The sequence below is a fragment of the Erpetoichthys calabaricus genome, chromosome 9, assembly GCF_900747795.2.
Source record: "Erpetoichthys calabaricus chromosome 9, fErpCal1.3, whole genome shotgun sequence".
NCBI classification, from domain to species: Eukaryota; Metazoa; Chordata; class Cladistia; order Polypteriformes; family Polypteridae; genus Erpetoichthys; species Erpetoichthys calabaricus.
The window spans coordinates 15090377-15111676 of NC_041402.2; the positions used below are offsets into that span (position 1 = coordinate 15090377).

The following is a 21300-nucleotide window of genomic DNA, read 5'->3' on the forward strand; positions in this document are numbered from 1 at the left end:
TAGTTAGGATATAGTGAGTTGGAAACTGACTGAGTGACTTTGTTTAATAGAACTTAATTATCTATGATTTTGGTACATAAACTATAAAGCAGAAAGAACTTGTACAAATGATTGAGGAAAATAAATATTGATAGTTAACATAGCAACACTGTGATATTTCTGTTTGAAAGTCAGTCAGATCATAAAAATTGTATAGAATATGGAGAGAGAGAGACCAGTGGTAGACAGTAGTTTTTATAAAAATAAAAAATAAAATTAATTTTTTTTCTTCAGTGTTTTTTTTAGATATTTAGTGGAAGACTAATAAATAATGGTGTCTTGACATTTAACAGCAACAACTTCTACGTTTTGTTCCTATACATAATGTTCTGCATTTCCATTTTTATTTTTTGGTCACCCATTGCAGATTTAATTTTAGGTCAGAGAAAATTTTTGTTCTTTTTGCACTTATGTCTGTGAAATAAAAATCCTGAGGAATGTACTGTATATCTTCATTAAGCTGCATCTGTTTAGAATGTTTCTTTGAAAATAAATTTTATTTTGGTACAAATCTCAATTTTATTTGAGAATTTCAGTTAGGTTAATCAAAACTACATTATGTCATAAAAATGGAAGTGCACAATAAAACATACTGTACACGTTTTGAAGAAAATCAGAAAAAAATATTTATCTAGAGTGCTATGCTTATTAGAGATAGATTGAGATAATAACCAGTTTATCTGCAATACACTGTTCTCTGCTTTATTCCATGCTTTCTAAAAGATCACAGTATTTAAAAGCCATTAGATATGTATGCTTAGGGTTATGATGTATATCCACTTTCTCTGAGGGTTTTGCCTGCACTGTTATGTTATCTCCTTTCTTAAGCTGCAGGAAAACTGCACTGCTTACAGAGTCTGTGCTGGTTCCATTAACTGTTTCTGGGCATTTGTTCTTATATGTAGCCGAATAATGTTCTGCCTTATTATAAAGTAAAAGTACACTTATTTCAGAACAATTGCAAGGTTTATGAAATGAGATCTGGAAATAAATGAAATAAATTCCATCTTCTTCAGCAGTCAGTAATGTTTTATTTACAGACATTTTTTGATGCATAGATTCCTCCAATCGCCATATTACTGCCTCGTTCTCCATTTCAACACCTGTAACAATATTAAACAAATAAGTAGACTTTATGAACAGTAACATATACTGTTAAAGTACTTTAAAGTATACTTATAATATCTTTTTTTATAATTTCCATAATAAACTCTTCTGATAGTCAAGATTATTTGTGTATGGAATGAAAAACGTCCACTGTAACGTACATCCAGTGATATCTGTTACTATGTAGATTGTAAGCAGTGCTTGTCATGCAGTAATGGATTTTTTAGGTACTTTGTTTTTAACACATTTAAAAATTCATATTTCAACAGAAGGAAACTATACTGGAATTCAGTTCCAAAAACAAAAACTGTAAAAGGTACTTACCAGAAACAAAAATATATGCCTTGTACTGCTGTCTTGCGATGTTTAGTAGAAATACATCTATACAAGGGAATAAAAAAAGTTATCTTAATATATTAATATTTAAACATATTTATATGCAGTTAAAAACAACAAAGATAAAATTGAGTGAACAGCCCAAATTTGTGATGATGCTCTTACTAGAAAGAACTCCACAATTCAAAAAGGTGTTGTCACCTTTATTAGAAGCTGCCTTACATTTAACCTTGACAGTTTTGTTAAAAACGGACATGTTGTATTACTATGAATAGCTGTTCTTTTTTCATTAAAAATAGTTATTATTTCTTACTGCCGAAGTACCCTATTATTGATGTAATGGAAGAAAAGTGCAGTATCTAGTTTGACTAAATCAGGATTTAAGTGGTAATGTTTCATTTTCTTATTAGTTTTGCTTTTTATTTGTTTTTTTCACTTTTGTGGGGTGTAGCCATTTTGGTGCTATGACACTCTGTGACACTAGGCGTGAGAGCTGTGCAATCTGTGATGACATGACAGTTGGTTATTTATACCAGGACCATTTGTTAAGTAGTACCTGAACTTTGGACAAATAAAGAAATCATATTTGCAGGAGAATTATATTCTTAATCAATATAAAGAGGAAAATTTAAAAAAATTAAAAAAAAACCCAGAAAAGTTGGTTTTGAGCAGTGATTGTGAATTACTTTGGTACTTTATTGTGTTTTAACCCATGTGTACCTAATGTTCTCTGTACGTGCCCTTTAAATGTTCTCTCTAAAAATTTTCAGAACCAGTCTCATTAGTTAGACAGTTAGCAACTATTTATATCTTTTCTTCTACATTACAATATTTTTTTGATATTCTAACAAGTTAAAAATTTGCTGAAACCTGCTACACTCTATCCATCTTTTTTCTGATTCTGCCTATTCATATTGTGAATTTGGAGTCTGTCAAGGCAGAATTTAAATGCAAGACAGGAATCAGAGCTTGAAATTCCTTTTTGGAATCTGGAGACTGGGGATGTTACCTCCTTAAATTTATAAATTTAACACAAAGTCGAACTGTTGGCTGTAAGTCTGCGTCCCTATTACTTGCCCAGAGAGTTTGGACACGTCATTGTTGTTATTGTTTACATCCCTCCTCGGGCGGACGTGGAGATAGCGAGTGACATCATCCATTCTGCTGTTGCTAAGTTACAAATACAGCACCCTGAGGCACTTGCGCTAATCTCTGGAGACTTTAACCATGTGACGCTGGACAAAACATTACCTGCCTTCTCCCAGTATGTGGACTGTAACACCCGGGGAAATAAGACTATTGATTTACTGTATGCAAACGTTAAAGACGCATACAGCGCCACCCTGCTGCCTGCGCTTGGGAAAGCAGATCATAACCTGGTTCTGCTTCAGCCTCACTACAAACCAAGAGTGAGGGAGCTACCTGTAACCACACGCTCATTCAGGAAGTGGTCCCCTGAAGCAGAGCAAGCTCTGAAGGACTGCTTTGGAACTACGGACTGGGATATCCTGCAGGGATCTTATAGTGAGAACATTGAGGAGGTTGTTGACTGCACTACTGACTACATCAACTTCTGTATGGACATTGTTGTTCCAGTAAGAATAGTACGCTGCTATGCTAACAACAAGCCATGGATTATAAGTGACATCAAGGACCTTTTGAACCAGAAGAAAAGAGCCTTTAAAAGCGGTGATCAGCATGAGCTCAAGCGCGTGCAGAAGGAACTCCGAGTCCAGCTCAGGGCAGCGAAGGAGCAGTACAGGAGAAAGCTGGAGCAGACGTTGCAGAATAACAGCATGAAGGAAGTGTGGGATGGGATGAAGATCATCACTGGCTGCAGCTCGAAGCGGGGTGCCACCATCGAGAGAGACGTGAAGAGAGCAAACCAGATGAACAACCTCTTTAACAGGTTTGACCACCCTAACCCACTCTCACCTCGGAGTACTGCACCCTCCACCCATCCTTCTGCTGATACCAGCATAGGAAAGACATCCCCACTCACAATTACAGCAGCCCAGGTGAGCAGAGAGCTGAGGAGACTTCGTGCCAGCAAAGCAGTGGGTCCAGATGGAGTATCGCCACAACTGCTAAAGGCCTGTGCGCTGGAGCTGGGGGGTCCTCTACAGTGCAACTTCAACCTGAGCCTGGAACAGAGGAGAGTCCCGAGGCTTTGGAAAACATCTTGTATCACCCCAGTCCCAAAGGTATCACGTCCTAGTGAGCTGAACGACTTCCGGTCTGTCGCTCTGACGTCACATGTGATGAAAACCATGGAGCGGCTGCTGCTTCACCACCTGAGGCCACAGGTACGCCACGCCCTCGACCCTCTGCAGTTCGCATGCCAGGAGAAGGTGGGAGCGGAGGATGCCATCATCTATATGCTACACCGATCCCTCTCCCACTTGGACAGAGGCAGTGGTGCTGTAAGAATTATGTTTCTGGACTTCTCTAGCGCCTTCAACACCATCCAACCTCTGCTCTTTAGGGACAAGCTGACAGAGATGGGAGTAGATTCATACCTGGTGGCATGGATCGTGGACTATCTTAAAGACAGACCTCAGTATGTGCGTCTCGGGAACTGCAGGTCTGACATTGTGGTCAGCAACACAGGAGCGCCGCAGGGGACTGTACTTTCTCTGGTCCTTTTCAGCCTATATACATCGGACTTCCAACACAATTCGGAGTCTTGCCACGTGCAAAAGTTCGCTGATGACACGAACTTGATGCTATTGTGGGCTGCATCAGGAGTGGGCAGGAGGAGGAGTATAGGAACCTCATCAAGGACTTTGTTAAATGGTGCGACTCAAACCACCTACACTTAAAACACCAGCAAAATCAAGGAGCTGGTGGTGGATTTTAGGAGGCCCAGACCCCTCACGGACCCTGTGATCATCAGAGGTGACTGTGTGCAGAGGGTGCAAACCTATAAATACCTGGGAGTGCAGCTGGATGATAAATTGGACTGGACTGTCAATACTGATTCTCTGTGCAAGAGACGACAGAGCCGGCTATACTTCCTTAGAAGACTGGCGTCCTTTAACATCTGCAATAAGATACTGCAGATGTTCTATCAGACGGTTGTGGCGAGCGCCCTCTTCTATGTGGTGGTGTGCTGATGAGGCAGCATTAAGAAGAAGGACGCCTCACGCCTGGACAAACTGGTGAGGAAAGCAGGCTCTATTGTAGGCACGGAGCTGGACAGTCAGACATCTGTGGCCAAGCGACGGGCACTAAAAAGGCTCCTATCAATTATGGAGAATCCAATGCATCCACTAAACAGTGTCATCTCCAGACAGAAGAGCAGCTTCAGCGACAGAATGCTGTCACCGTCCTGCTCCACTGACAGACTGAGGAGATCGTTCCGTCCCCAAACTATGCGACTCTTCAATCCCACACGGGGGGGGGGGGGGGGGGGGTAAACGTTAACATTATACAAAGTTATTGTCTGTCTGTATACCTGCATCTATCTAAGAAGGGTATCAGACTCCAGTGGAAGAAATAAAGTGTTTTTTTTCCAAAATTCCACAGTTTAAAAAGCTCTTTGATTTTAATATTTCATGCATTTTTTAACGTCAGAATTTATTCTTTCTGTTTACAGTAGTTTCCAAAATAGTAGGAGATAAAAAAAGTTTTACCGGAGGAGCTCTGTAATTTTAGTTTCAACTGAATCACTCAATAACTTAAAACGGACTGCACAGACACGTCTCAATAAAAATTACAGAGACTTCTACCTTGTATAAACAGTCCGTAAAAATAAATAAACATCATAAACTAGCCCTGTGCATTAGTAAGTCTATCATTTTAGCGATTCGAACTAGAATAAATTACAGAGGTCATCCAGTAATAAAACATTACCCAGGTCTGACGTGGAAGAAAAGAAATTTTGCTGTACTCTTGTACTCTTCCTTGAGCGTGCTGAATAATGGGAGAGTTTGGGTAAGTCAAAGGGATGGGTGTTGACAATATCCCTTCAGAGCCCTGTAGGCACGCTAATATACACAATTTAACTAGAAAAGATTGGTTTTATAACTAGGAATTGTTTATGTGATCTGAACTGACTACAGAGAAGAGGGGAATGCCAGTGCAGAGTACCAGGGTGTCACTACCTCATTTCATACATGGACTTTACACCACATACCGGTGTAAAAACTAATTCCGCCTGAATATATCTTAAAAATGACACAGGTCCTACTGTAATATGTTTAAATCTAATCCCGTTGGACGGACCCAGTTATGAAGGAAACTTTAAACAAAGACACCACAAGCTACGTTTCCTCGACTAATGCTGTACACTTGAACAGCTAACTGCAAACATAAACAACCAACAAGAAAAGTAATCAGTTCCTAAGTAACTCATTTGGCATAATTATAAATTAGTGATTTAAAAAAATCAACTATTCCTGCAACAAATAAGAAACAATGCTTACCTAACAAATATGTGTGGGAAATTCACGCATTAAAAATGAGAATTGGCTGGAAATACTAACTTTGTGCGGTATACACTGAATTCCACTCTGAACTTCAAGACCAGAGAACAATCCCCAAATAGGGTACCAGTTTATTTCATTAATGTTGCTAGAGTGCCATAGTGTATAGGTAAATATTAAGAAAATGCTTTCTTTCTTTTTTCAGGTTAGCTGTTTTAAAATAAACTTTTGTGCATATGTTTAATTTGTTTTTCTCTAAGATACGATAACATTTCACCGAAGTGAAATTTAGGATTTCAATAAATAAAAACACAGACAACAAAATAACTTAAGCTTCTGTAACAGGCTACCTCTGCTATGGCGCCATCTTAAGACTCAGACCTAGTGCAGTCAATATTTTGTATGACAAATATATCTTTAAGTAACCTGCTGGATATCTCTGTTTTAAAAATTTAGAGAACAGAATTTTGGTTTATGAAATAAAGCCCATATCTTAACACTTAAGTATTCATTTTGCTTTTGATATTTACAGCCCTTCAGATGTCTTAATGTAGGACTTAACTCCACTATTAGCGTTAGCATTACTTATATAGCTTATTAACCCCCGAATAATTGCTTACGTGACTATCAAAGGATTGCTAGGAGTATTGGGTGCTGGCCGTCAACATGACACAGGACTTGGTACAGCCTCAAAGAGAATTACATTGGCAAATCTAGTTGATCTTACCATGATAGCATGGACAGTAAAATTATATTGGACTGTGGCAGCATGCCTAATGTCCCAGAAATAGACACCAATATTGTTACATTTTTAGGCCTAAAACAAGACAAAAATGTAACAAAAATAGTAGACAAATTCTGGGTGTAGTTGTGGGCAAGACCAGTAGAAGAAAATTCACACATTCACAATACAGTCTTGCAGTTCCTGCCTAAAGTGGATTAGAAAAAACATAGCCTTTTCAAAAAATTTTAAAAGAGAGTGCCTTTACACATTAGGCAAAAAGACAAGGCTGTAGTCTGAAATGAGGCTGCAACATACAAGATTATCTTTAAGGCAGCTTTTAAGGCATCAGACACTCCAGCTAACACACACATACAGTATACAGTGATCCCTCGCTATATCGCGCTTCGCCTTTCACGGCTTCACTCCATCACGGATTTTATATGTAAGCATATTTAAATATATATCGCGGATTTTTTGCTGGTTCGCGGATTTCTGCGGGCAATGGGTCTTTTAATTTCTGGTACATGCTTCCTCAGTTGGTTTGCCCAGTTGATTTCATACAAGGGACGCTATTGGCAGATGGCTGAGAAGCTAGATTGCTTACTTTTCTCTCTGTCTTGCGCTGACTTTCTCTGATCCTGATGTAGGGGGATTGAGTAGGGGGGCTGTTCGCACACCTAGACGATATGGACGCTCGTCTAAAAATGCTGAAAGATTATCTTCACGTTGCTATCTTTTGTGCAGCTGCTTCCTGAAAGGACATGCTGCACGGTGGTTCGCATACTTAAAAGCTCGAAGGGCACGTATTGATTTTTGACTGAAAAACAAACTCTGTCTCTCTCTATCTCTCTCTCCCTGCTCCTGACGGAGGGGGTGTGAGCTGCCACCTTCAACAGCTTTGTGCCGTGGTGCTTCGCATACTTAAAAGCCAAACAGCCCTATTGATTTGTTTGCTAGAGATTGTTTTCTCTATCTATGTGACATTCTGTGCTCCTGACACGCACTCCTTTGAAGAGGAAGATATGTTTGCATTCTTTTAATTGTGAGACAGAACTGTCATCTCTGTCTTGTCATGGAGCACAGTTTAAACTTTTGAAAAAGAGACAAATGTTTGTTTGCAGTGTTTGAATAACGTTCCTGTCTCTCTACAACCTCCTATGTTTCTGCGCAAATCTGTGACAAAGCATGACAATCTAAAAATAACCATATAAACATATGGTTTCTACTTCGCGGATTTTCTTATTTCGCGGGTGGCTCTGGAACGCAACCCCTGCGATGGAGGAGGGATTACTGTATGCAGTTTAACAGTCCTTTAAAAGGGCAGCTTCATCCCACCATTGCAGCATTTCATATACACATAAGGTATCTTTAATTTATATTGTTTTACTCAGCTTTGCTCACCATAACTGTGATAACCACTCTATTTGTATCAATTTCAGGCACAAAGTCTGTTTAACACATTTCAATGGTGAATTTGTAGTGGCTTCAAATCTAAATAAATATATAAAATAAAAGCATACAAGTATACATCACTTTGGTCCTGATAAGAAATACACTATAACACAATAACATTGACTGTTGGACTTGACTGTAATTTATTAACAGGTTCAACTTAATGAGTTCCTTCAAAAAGATTTACTTTGATTGCAATTTCTGATGAGCTGTTTTTTTTCCTTCTTTATTTCATAATGAATATGGTCATATCTGGGTTATAGTATATAAAAGAGTCTGTGAAAAACAAATTGCAGCATATTCTGGCACAGCTTTGAGATGTTTAGATTGTAAGGCTCTCTGTGTCTTACAGGATTTAATGTAAAATTATTTTAATAACCTATAAAGCTTTAAATGACCTTCCACCAGACTGCATAGGTGACCTTCTCCGTCATTGTGGCAATCCTGTTGTGCCCCACACTAACCTGCACTCCATGGATGACAGGGCCTTCAGCTGTGTAGCGCCCAGACTTTGGAATGACCTCCCTAATTTATTTGGATCAGCTGACTCAATATATTCTTTAAAAAAACAACTTAAAACTCATTTGATCAGGAGGACGTTTAACATAATATTCTGACCCTTCTGTCAGTTTACCTCTATGTCCAGATGCTCAGGATAATTTGTGAGTGTTATATCACAAATTATGTTATTTGTTCAGTGTTTTATTCTAGTACTGAATTTGTATTTTGTTTGTTGCCTATTATTCTATTTAATGTTTTGTACATCCTTGTACATTATCTGTTTTAGTGGTCTATGCAAATGTTATTTGTATCCAATTGTTACATATACTCTGCTCTTCTTTCTAAACCTCTGTAAAGTGCCTTGAGTATGGGAAAAGTGCTATATAAATAAAATGTTTTATTATTATTGTTATTACATAATATTTACTTTTGAGATACAAAAGTAAAATAATAACACAATTGTAAGTTGCTTTACATATTTACATCATAAAACTATAACACTGACAAGTACCAAAAAATGAATATTAAATAATAACAAAAAGCTAACTGATACATTGAAAACAGTAAACAGTATATTTTGAAAACAAGAAAATCATTTGAAATAAGATTCAACAGGACTTTATTTAGAGGTTTAATGCATTATTTATTGATTTTTTTTATTTTTGTTGATCTGTTGTTTTGGCAAACATTATGCTTCATACACAAGTGATTGTGTATATGTAGGGATTTGCTGCATCTTCATATTGTATGTATCTAAAAATATTAATATATTTAGAGTTTTTCCACTGGGAGTATTATATAAGGAAAAAATAATCTTCAAGAACTTGATAAAGATGAATTTATAAAAATAAATCTACATTTAATGTACACTGAATAAGCAAAAGTACACAATAATGTATATGACTATTATGAACCTGTACTTTTATGAGTTTTGCTCCCTTTACCTAAAATGAAAATGTTAGAAATATACCATGTATTGTCAGCAGTTTCATTTCCTTAGCAACCTACATTTATCCAATATTATAATCGCTTATATGAAAGAATGAGCTTCAAAAACATTTTGACATTGACCTTTGTTGAATATAATTCTGTCTTTCGGTTCTAGGTATATGTAAACAATATAAAATAAAAAAACCTCAATTTTTCTGGGTCTTTGTCTACGATAAAGGTGCTGATTTCAGATCTATAATGTAAATGTATAGCAATCCTTTTTTAAATCTTAACCCCATTTCCCCTGCACAATAGTCAATCTTTTATTGAAAAAAACTTTTAATAGATTAGAAAATACTAAAAAGCTAGACTTAACTCTTTACAATATTTATATAAAACATACTAAGCTAAGAAATAACATTTTTTCAGCAGAAGTAATGAGGAGTTACACAGTGTTTGAACAAGCTCCATAAGAAAGGTACATGCGATAATGACTTCTAAATAGTCACTACTAACTTCAGCCCAGTTAATGTGCAATTCATGATCTGTATATATCTTTAAGGAAAATATTCTCTCTATCTTCCATTTTTATATGGTGGCTCTGATTGATACATCTGTCTCTTAACCCAAACTATCGAGGATTTTGCACCAGAATCTCCTCTGCTGCTTTAATCCTTGTCTATTATTTTACGTGTGCAGTGGTCTGAAAGAAGCCAAATTTCCATTTCCTCTGTAAAATATGTAGTTATTTCATTAACCCTACATATCTTGGTATTTTGTACATGTAGCTATTGCCTTTATCAATTAAAAACTTAGCTGTTAGTTACCAAAGAAAATTATCACACTAGAATTATTGTGCCGATTGTTTAGATAGACGATAATGATGTTCAAGTTGAACACTCTCAGAGGTGAACACTCCAAGCTACCTTCTTTTCTGCAACAGTTTTCATTAGCATTTTTAGGTGCTCAAAAGTTCAAGCAAAATTTGTATCTCCTCCAGTGTTTCCTGGAACTTCTCCCCATAAACTGTGACTGGTTTATCCCCTGTGGGAGACAAATGGGGTCATCCTAATATATATCTAAACTACATAAACTGCCTCCTTTTGATGTAGTAAAGCAGGAATTGTTTTGCTAAGGTCTCCTTTATTGTTTATTTCCTCGCCCTGTTATGAATTGTGTTTCAAGTTGGTTTACTGCAGCTTTGAAGGATTACATCTGAATAGCAACAGAGTTCATATATTACTCAGCTCATTTTAAACATCCCAGTGTGTGCCATGAAAGTGACACGGTACACATTATATTAGCATCATGTGCCTGTATTTTAACTGACTTAAGAAAGTGAAACGTTGCATTGGGTTCTTGATGTATTATCGGAGGTGTATTCATAATTTTAGCACAATAAAATGTTACACATCGCTCTTTTACACTTCAGACTAAGCAAGAATTTTATTGGACTTTTGAAAAGGCTATTGAGATTTTGAGCTAAAATCAGATTTTTTTGTTCTTTCCTGTTCTAACTTCTTGTCTTTTTAAAGACTTTTTACTTTTAATTAGCTACATTTCTCTGTCCATTCTTTAACTTTTTAACATTTAGCTTATTACAGTAACATTAATGCAGACTTCCATTGAATCAAAGTTTTAAAGTATGATCTCTCTTATGCCTCAACTTTAGTAGGACACTGGGAATTAGTAGAACAGAGAAATTTGTTAAATATTATATCTGGTGGTTAACAATGAAAAATAATATAAAACAATACAGTATGTTGCTGCCTGTAAGGTTTGTAACCTTAACAGATCATAGTGTGACATTCCCATGGAACTATTTCACATATTACCAATATCAGCCAAGTTTGAGAGAGCATATCACTAAATGTATTTCAGACTTTTCTCCTTGGCATGGTCATAATACTATTTTTCATATAGTAGATTTTTTTAAACTAAAAATGCTGATATTGTGCTTTTAAATAGGCGACCTTTTACAGAAAATGTGCTGATGGCAAATGTAGGAAAGTTCCTGATTTTTTTGTGGGAAAAAGGTATCTCTCACTACACTCAACATCTGCCTGAGGTTTCTGTCTCTTCTAGAGTTCCTTAGTTTGTTGATCTGTTCAAGATTTTAGTAAGGTTGCTCCAGTGTATTAAATATAGTTGGTTTTGCCAAGTCATTTTAAAGTTCATCCTACCTTCCTTATGTCATGTTTGAAACCTGTCTGGACATATTCTTTACCTAAAAATGGACTCTTCACCTCCTATTGAGATTGAGAATGAATAGGAGTATTAGGTTTAGTCTATTTTGTAATCAAAAAACAATGGTGTGTTTTATTTAGCACATTGGCACAGTCGAGGTCCAAAAAAACAGTTTTTGGTTGCTGCATTAGATTTTTATGCTCCAAACTTATTATAAGATTTTGGTTTTCATTTATCTTTTGTGTCCTGATGGACGTGTTTGAAACTAAGGCATTAAGGTTTAACGGTTAACAGGGTGGCACGGTGGTGCAATGGGCAGCGCTGCTGCCTCGCAGTTAGGAGACCCAGGTTTGCATCCCGGGTCCTCCCTGCATGGAGTTTGCATGTTTTCCCCATGTCTGCGTGGGTTTCCTCCCATAGTCCAAAGACATGCAGGTTAGGTGCATTGGCGATCCTAAATTGTCCCTAGTGTGTGCTTGGTGTGTGTGTGAGTGTGTGCGCTCCCTGCGGTGGGCTGGTGCCCTGCCTGGGGTTTGTTTTCTGCCTTGCGCCCTGTGTTGGCTGGGATTGGCTCCAGCAGACCCCCGTGACCCTGTAGTTAGGATATACTGGGTTGGATAATGGATGGATGGATGGTTAACATTCTGTCATATCTGTTGGTGTTGTTTCTGATTATTTTTGCATTGTTTGCATTGTCTATGGTTATGCATTGTTTTTCAGGGGCATGGCCAACTTGTTTGTGGTTGCCAGATTGATTGGTGTCATATGGTTCACTCCGTTATTCTCAGCTCTTTTAATGATGACACTGCAGATTGTTTTCTTGTCACAATTTCATTGTGTGTTTTGGCAGCCAGACCGCACCTTGGAAGTACAATAATCAGTACATGTGTGGCACAGTGGGGATGATGTTAGTGATACTCTTATACCGGTGCATCTCACACTCACTACCATGCTGCTTTCAAGATGTTGTAAGTCTTTAGTGTTGCACATTCACATTGAATTCCACAAACATACACACCCTGTGGTTAAATACATGCCTTCCTGTTTTAATGGTACTGTATGTATATGCACATGTGAAGCTACGACTGATTTAACAGACAGTAACGGGATGCATGTAAAAAAGGGAAGTCGGTTTTCAACCACAAAAAGGGAAACTAAAGTGTACTTCATCTTCACAAAATGTTTTTTCAGATTCTTTCTGTTACTTTGAAATAAATTCTTCAACAAGAACACAGAGACACAGCTGGAAACTTGTTAAGAATAAATCTCACACAAATATTAGAACGTGATTCTTAACAAACAGCCATAGACACATGGAATGAATTACCCCATATTGTGGTAGAGAACAGGCCCTTAGTGGCCTTCAGATGTCATCTTGATGTTATTTTGGAGAATCTAAGCAGGACTACCTGTAGAAAGCTTGTTGGTCTGAATTTCCTGTTCCCATCAAAACTGACTTAATGTTCTAATTACCAAGCCTATGGAGTGGAGAGTAACAAATGGTCTCTGCTGAACTTCTAATCTCTGGCCACTATTATTTTTACTTACTACAGTTTTTTTTTAAATTGTTAAACCTTATACTTTTCTTCTGTTTGTTCAGCTGGATACATGCTTATTAATATTAAGATTTCTTTGCTTTCTCAGTTTACCATTACAAGAAAATATCTGAATGGCACAACTAGTGATGAATTACTTACTCAGTTACACTCTCTTTTTCAGACAGTCTTTCTCTTTGATGATTTTAATATTTATTGCGAATTTTGTGCATGTCAGTTAACCAAGGATTTTTTTTTATCCCAGCTTGCCTCTATTGACTGGGTGCAGCATGTTCTTGTATAGTGCTTGTGCCTGCACTTAGTGAAGAGCACTATAGAAAAATAAACTAAATTGAACTGAATTTTCCTATCCACCTTTGTAGTTGTATGCCCTACATCTGTACATCTGTTGCTGATTCTGGTCATCTGATGCTGGTAAACTTAGAACACCCCAAAACTAACCTATGCAATGAGGGAGATAGAACTTTCAGCTAAATTGTACCCAGAGTTTGGAATGGCCTTTCTAAATTAAGGGAACACATAAATCACACAGTGGATTTCGATGAACAGAATATTCAAGTGGAAAGTCTTTACTGAGTAATACTGTGTAATTTGTTGAGAACAAAATGATGTAACACTGGTCAAAAAAAAACAAAATCACCGACCCATTGAGGGCTGGATTCAATATCACACTGAAAATCGAAGTCAAAAATTGAAATCGTAGGACGATCCAACTTATGTGAATTTCAGCACGGCAAATCATATTGTGACTCAGCAGTGTGTATGGCCCCCACATGCCTGTATGCTACTCCTTGGATTAGGGCATCAGTAAGTTCCTGGACAATCTCTGGTGCTTTTTAGCAGTGTTAGATGCACTGATTCATAATGTCCCAGAGGTTCTCAGTTGGATTCAGGTCTGGGAAACATGCAGGCCACTCAATAACATCAATGACTTCGCCATCCAGGAACAGCCAACATACTCTGGCCACATGATGAGGAACCCAGGGCCCACTGCACCAGTGTAAGATCTGACAATGGGTTTGAGGCTTTGATTTCAGTACCATTGTCAAACACGTAGAGGTCTCTGTGTCCCACCAAGGTTATGCCTCCCCAGACCATCACTGACCCACTGCTAAACTGGTCATGCTGGGTGATGTTACAGGCTACATAACACTCCCCATGGTGTCTCCAGACTCTTTCTCATCTGTCACATGTGCTCAGTGTGAACCTGCTGTCTTCTGTGAAGAGAAATAGGCACCAATGGCAGACCTGCCAATTGTGGTATTCTCTGGCAAATGCCAGTTGTGCTACAGGTAATGAGCTGTGAGCACAGATCACATTAGAGGATGCTGGGCCCCCATGACACCCTCATGTAGTCTGTTTCTGACAGTTTGGACAGAAACATGCACACCAGTAGCCAGCTGGAGGTCATTTTGTAGGTCTCTGGCAGTGCTCTTCCTGTTCCTCCTCGCACAAAGAAGCAGATACTGATCCTGCTGTTGGATTGATGCCCCACTATGGCACTGTGCAGCTCTGCTCATGTAACGGCCCATCTCCTGGTATTTCCTACATGCTCTTGAGACTGTGCTGGGGGGCATAGCAAACCTTCTTGTGATGGCATATATGGATGTGCCACCCTGCAGAAGCTGGACTACCTGTGCAGCCAGAATCGGATGCTGGTACCGCCTCATGTTACTGGTAGTGATAAGGACACTAGCAAAGTGCAAAACTAGAGAAGAGTCTGTCAGGAAGGATAAGGACCGAGCAATTGTCTGTGGCCACTACCTGCAAAACCATTCCTTTTTGGGGGTTTGTCTTGCTGTTGCCTCTGCAGTGTACCTGCGTAATCTGTAGAATCTGTATATCCTTCTTCTGCTTTTGGCTTATTGTATTATATACTCATATTCTTTTGTTTGTTACAACAAGCGTATATGGTATATAAGTGTTCCCTTAATTTTTTTGGAGTAGTGTACTAGTTAATACTGTATTGATATTAGAATAATGGACTAATTGTGAAATTGATCGGAATAGATATATATTGGAATTTCACAATAGGTAGTACTGTTCAGTTATAGTGCATGTGAGGGATCTCTGTTTCACCTTCCATCCAGGACTCCAGAAACATTTAGAGATCTATATAATTTCATAAACTGGTGAAAATCAAATTAAATAACTTTCACTTTCTCTTGTGGTTTGGCTAAGGTGATAGAGTATTTTTCAACAAATAACCCAAGCATGCTTGCTGCAATAAACCAAATAATATAATTTATTTATAATATAAAGGTAATAGAAGATGAGTACATGCAAGTATATGTCCAGGTAGAAGGGTGGTGTAGAAGGACAACGTTGGACTGGTTTTCTAACCTGGTTGGGAGTTGACTCCTTTCCTGGAAAGGAGGACAAAATGATGGAAGAATCAGGGCAGTTAGCCTATACGGAGTATATACTTCTTGCTGTCATGTTCTTTTTGGGGCTCTTTTGGTTTCTTTCCCCAACTGATGCTTTTATTTATTAATTATTTTAACCCTGCTTACCTTAAGGCCATGTCACATTACATAGTTTTTCCAGTAATTTTCAGTTGTAGACTTCATTTGCATAATCTTAGTGAGTTGGATCTAGTCGCAGTGAACTTCTGTGATTGTCAATCGGGTAGTCCGACATACTTAGTGACTTAGTCCAACTAGTCTGCAGCTTGCCCCAACAAAATCAAACTGGTTTACTTTTGTCTTATGTTGCTGAGCCAGGCTATGTGTGCATGAGAGCTGACAACCAATGAAAGCTCACCTGGAAGTACAAAACATATAATGCAATGTCAAGGAATAATGAACAAAAGTGTTTTCTACTCCATAATCAGAAGTGAGACCGGTCTGCCTAATGTATTGTGTTTTTACGTACCACAACAGAAAAGAAAAAAGTTCAGATATTGTGGATGAACTCTCCGTACTTGGAAACCTTTTACACGAGAACTGGCTCTGTCAGGCAGCATGCTATTCACTGTTAGAGAAAGCGGCAAGTTCACAATACTTTGGAATACTTTGGACTATGCTTGAAGGTCTGCACACAGTTGCAAATTTGAAATAATTTGTGATTTCTGGTTGTTATATATATGCTCCAATGACAAGATCAGCAACTTTAATCAACTTTGACATCCCCTCTGACTAGAAGTTGTGTAATCTGATATCAAGGACAAAATGGATGAGGTCTCCAGTAACTGTTTCAACCACTTGTGGTGCTTTAAAAAAAAGGACTAATCTTTGTCATAGTACTTTGGTTTGGTTTTGGTGGTGTTAGTTTTTCTTGCCTACTCTTCCTTACTCTTATGTTTTAGCCCTAATTCTTATTATCCTTGTTGGTTCTCCTTTGGCTTTAAACTTTGCTGAGTGTTAGGAAGTTTTCAGTTATAGATTTGTTCTCTTTGGTTTTTGTACTGTATTGCTTTAACATTTCAGTTATTTTGCCATTAGATTCTGATTGTGGGATTTGCCCTTTATGTTGTAATCTTCTATACAGTAATCCCTCGCTGTATCGCGCTTCGACTTTCGCGGCTTCACTCTATCGCGGATTTTATATGTAAGCATATCTAAATATATAACGCGGATTTTTCACTGCTACGCGAGTTTCTGCGGACAATGGGTCTTTTTACTTCTGGTACTTGCTTCCTCAGTTGGTTTGCCCAGTTGATGTCATACAAGAGATGCTATTGGCGGATGGCTGAGAAGCTACCCAATCAGAGCACGCAGTTAAGTTCCTGTGTGCTGCTGATTGGCTCAGCGACGGAGTGCTGCATTAACCAGGAAGTCTCATCTCACTCATTCAGCACTAACGTGCTCCTGCTACTGCTTCAGGGGCCGTGTCCAAGCACCAACAGAAGATGCAAATGATTGCAGAAAAGGTAAAAGTTTTGGATATGTTGAAGGAAGGGAACAGCTACACCGCTGCAGGACACCATTACGGCATCAATGAGTCCACGATTCTTTTTATTTAAAAAGGAGGAAAAGCATATAAGATCTATGGCCGCAGTGTCCTTTAACCAGGGCGCAAAACGAGTTGCAAGTGGACGTGATAAGGCAGTAGTCTGGATGGAATCTGCTTTAGGGATTTGGATTGAAGAGTGCTGGAAGAAGAACAACGGTGGTGCTACACAGTCGCCTGAAGAGGCTCCTTTAGAAGAGCTGTAACGCTATCCTTTGTTGTGCAGTAAAATTAAACTCATCATTATCGGACAAGTCGTCGTGTCATTGTTGGTGAGTAACCATAATTATCTACGTACAGTACTTATTACATGTGCATAGTTTAGTGTCACTGTACACACATTTTACTGTATACAATTTTTCTTGCATTGTACGTATTTATTGCTGGTGGCCTGTCTGTCGTAATGGCAGTAACATATGTGATATCGGAGACGCTCGATATCTTTAAAATAATATTTAGGTTTTACTGTATATAAACTGTGTTTACATACATAATTTCAACGAATCTTACCTAATATCTAAGAGAATACAAAGGGTTTATGCTGTATAATTGTGCGGGAAATGTTTATAATAGTGTGGGAGAGTGTCTAAGGGCTTAAAATATATAAAAAGAACCATATGAACATATGGTTTCTACCTCGCGGATTTTCACCTTTTGCGGGGGGTTCTGGAACGCAACCCCCGCGATGGAGGAGGGATTACTGTATATATAAATGTAAATGTATGTGTGTGTGTATGTATGTATGTTCCAGCATCACTTCCGAACAGCTGGAGCGATTTTCATGAAACTTGGTACACATGTTTGTCATTGGTCAACTAAAAATACTGTAGGGTGAAATGAACCCTAACCCACCACCTTCTGGGTAGGGTGGGGCGTGACCTTGCAGTCTTGTATGCATGTTATCATCCAGTTGACACTCGGAACAACCACCAGAGGGCGAACCGGAGGTGACTGGCAGCATTCTTTATGTTTGAGCACCACCGCACCCCGTTGCTTTTGAAATTAAATAGAGTTGGCTGGTTCCGAGCAAGTCTGCAAGAAAGGCATATTGGTGAGTCTTCATTGTTTGTTAATTTATTTTTATTTTTATATTATATTTATATTTATTTATATTTCAGCTAGTATTGTATAAATCAAAGTATTTGGTGAAGGTTTTCTATAGCATTTTTTTTCAGTTCTTGTTTTGTAGTGGGTGGCACGGTGGCACTGCCGCCTTGTAGTTAGGAGACCCGGGTTCGTTTCCCGGGTCTTTCCTGTGTGGAGTTTGCATGTTCTCCCCGTGTCTGCATGGGTTTCCTCTGGGTACTCCGGTTTCCTCCCACAGTCCAAAGACATGCAGGTTAGGTGCATTGACGATTCTAAATTGTCCCTAGTATGGGTGTGTGTGTGTGCCCTGCCCGGGGTTTGTTTCCTGCCTTGCTCCCTGTGTTGGCTGGGATTGGCTCCAGCAGACCCCCGTGACCCTGTAGTTAGGATATAGCAGGTTGGATAATGGATGGATGGATGTTTTGTAGTTTTCCATTCTTTCCTGTTTAGGCTAAATTAATTGTATTTTTAATACATTTTTGGAACTGTTCTTCTGTTAATTTTTTTTTCTTTGTTTCTTGACTAGTTTTTTAATTATTGTTTTTTGTTTTAATTACATTTGTACTTTATCATTGTTTTTTTGTGTTAAAGATAAGTAATTTCTTAACTAAATATTTTATCATTTGTGTTTTGAGAGAGGATTATATCTCTTGGCAAATAGTAGCTAAGTAGGTATGTTTTTATTTGTGATGGGCGGGTGGCCTCTGGGAGGTTAATTTCTGACCAAGCCAAAAACAATGAGTACAACAGCACACACAGAATACAACATAAACACAAATTATATATAATATACACTATATGAACAGTTAAATGTCACTATGACTGGCTGCTGACTAACCTTATGAGATATCATTATAAAATCAAACCCCAAACAGCACTTCCCAATCCCATCCCAATTCCAACCTGTAAACACTGTCCAGAGTGAGAAAGACATCAGGTATACTCCACCATCAAAATAAGCAACAGCAAACCAGAAAAAGAAGACGTTGAATCAGAACCTATGTAATCAAGTTACTGGTTTGTTGGGGAGACAGTAGAAACAGTAGGGTTCGGTTTTTACAATAATGTCCTGGGTAAATAACAACAGTAAATAGGATAAATGTGGGAAATAACATAATTGCAGGTATCAAAGAGAAGAAAAGGTTGTTAAAAGAATTTACAGTGAGATGTCAAGCAAAATGACACCTTTTATTGGCTAACTAAAAAGATTACCATATGCAAGCTTTCGAGGCAATTTAGGAGTTACAGCTTCACTATAGAGAATAGTGAAGCTGTAAGAGAAAAAAGAAAAAAAATTAGTCCTCAAGTAAGTTGTGAAAAACATCCAAAGTCCTGCTTGTCAAAAGCATCTTCCAGGATTCTGATATCTTACAGAGGACACACTCAAAGTGCCCATCTCCTATCTGCAGTGAGTGATTTATGAAATCTGGTGGATTGCTTATGTGGTTTCAGAATGAAGAATGCCATGCGTAACAAATATAATCAATAATTAGTACATTGCTGTGATTTGTGCTTTGTGTCGATACTGTATATAGTAAAAAGGTATGTTATTTAAATACCTTTTATGATTATTTTTATTGAATCAAAATGTGTATCAAATAGATATCTCAATTAGAGCCTAACAAAAGCAAAAATAGACTAATGTATAGATAAAGGGGAAGAAAACATTAGGGAAATAGGCAGTAGGCATTATTAGTTTCCTGAGTAGGCTAGAAAAAAAACAACAAAGGCAGACAACTTGAAAGCCTGCTTGATTGGGGATATGGGTAGTTCAAGAGCGATTTAACACAAAACTTAGGGACATCAATTGCTACAAGTGACAAGCTCTGGGGTTTTACATTGAGATGCAATGAGTAATTTGGCACAATGATGTAAACAATCATATGATTTGAGTAGGCATCTTCTGTCAAACCATGACTTGTGCATGTGATTTAATACATTAACCAGCATTTCAATATACAGTAGTTGTATTCAAATCATATGATCTTTTTTTTATTCACCGCCAACTCCTACATTCTATTGGTCCTGCCAGCTTTAGCACAGTACAATCTTGGATTAGGATCTTCATGTAATACAAAAAAAAGAAAGATGACTGTTTTTTCTTGCATTTGCATACATTGATGGTCTGCTCTGTCTGTAAAAATGTTTGAGTGAGCTGCTTTCCAGTGCTGTACTTTTTGCTTGCAGCTTGCGTTGTCCACAATGTATGATATTGTATGTCTAGCTTCCACATATCAAATTAATGCTAGCTATGTACTGTTTATTTCAGGCTGTGTGAAAACAACTGTAATGCCATTTCAGACAACTTTATGTTTGTTGTTTACCTAACTAAATTAACTAGAGAACTGATAGTTTGGTCTGTTATTTTCTTTGTCACATATAATAAATACACCATAAACTAACAATTCATTAATAATGAATACCCAATGATACAATTGTAGTTCAGGAAGAAATCCCTAGATAATTAACTTGGTTCAAGTAATGGTCTCAGAAAGAGCTTGTAGGTTGGAGAGAAACTCTGCCAGAGGGCTTATTGTTTTCATTTGGGAAATTCAGATGTGAAGTCACACAGTCAGGAGTAAGTTTTACTTAAGCAGCAATAAATAAAACCAATGTGAAAAACAAGATGTGAGATGTAAATGGAGAAAGATTAAAAAAAAATTGAATAAGAAATTATGCTGGTCAAGAGCAAAACAATTTTGACTTAAGAGAGATTAATTTTAATATACAAAGAACAGAAGAGCATATTATATAAAGTCAACAATCTTAAAGTTGACTTTTTATAATACATCCACCATGTGATATAATTTATGACAAGTTTAATAAAGTTAAACTGATGATAATTTCACTAACTAGATAATAAAAAATAAAAAACATTGAAGAGTGTTAAGTGATAAGTTTAAAAGGAGGACAGAAAATTTTCATAAGTTAATTTTATGACCAGGTATGGTTTCATAGATTTTTCAGAAAATTTGGTAGGTTTATACACTACACTATACTATAC

General features: G+C 37.7%; 1 protein-coding gene across 1 annotated transcript in view; it reads right to left on the reverse strand.

Moving 5' to 3' along the window:
* Positions 1–250: 250 nt before the first annotated feature.
* The window catches only part of LOC127529162 (uncharacterized), a 52648-nt gene continuing 31598 nt past the window's right edge, over positions 251–21300 (reverse strand). Inside the window, exons 3-4 of the mRNA XM_051931947.1 lie at positions 1471–1527; positions 251–1142 (exon numbers count right to left, since the gene is read on the reverse strand). Of these exons, the coding sequence (XP_051787907.1) occupies positions 742–1142; positions 1471–1527 (458 nt within the window). The 3' untranslated portion in view covers positions 251–741. The remainder of the gene's footprint in view (positions 1143–1470; positions 1528–21300) is intronic.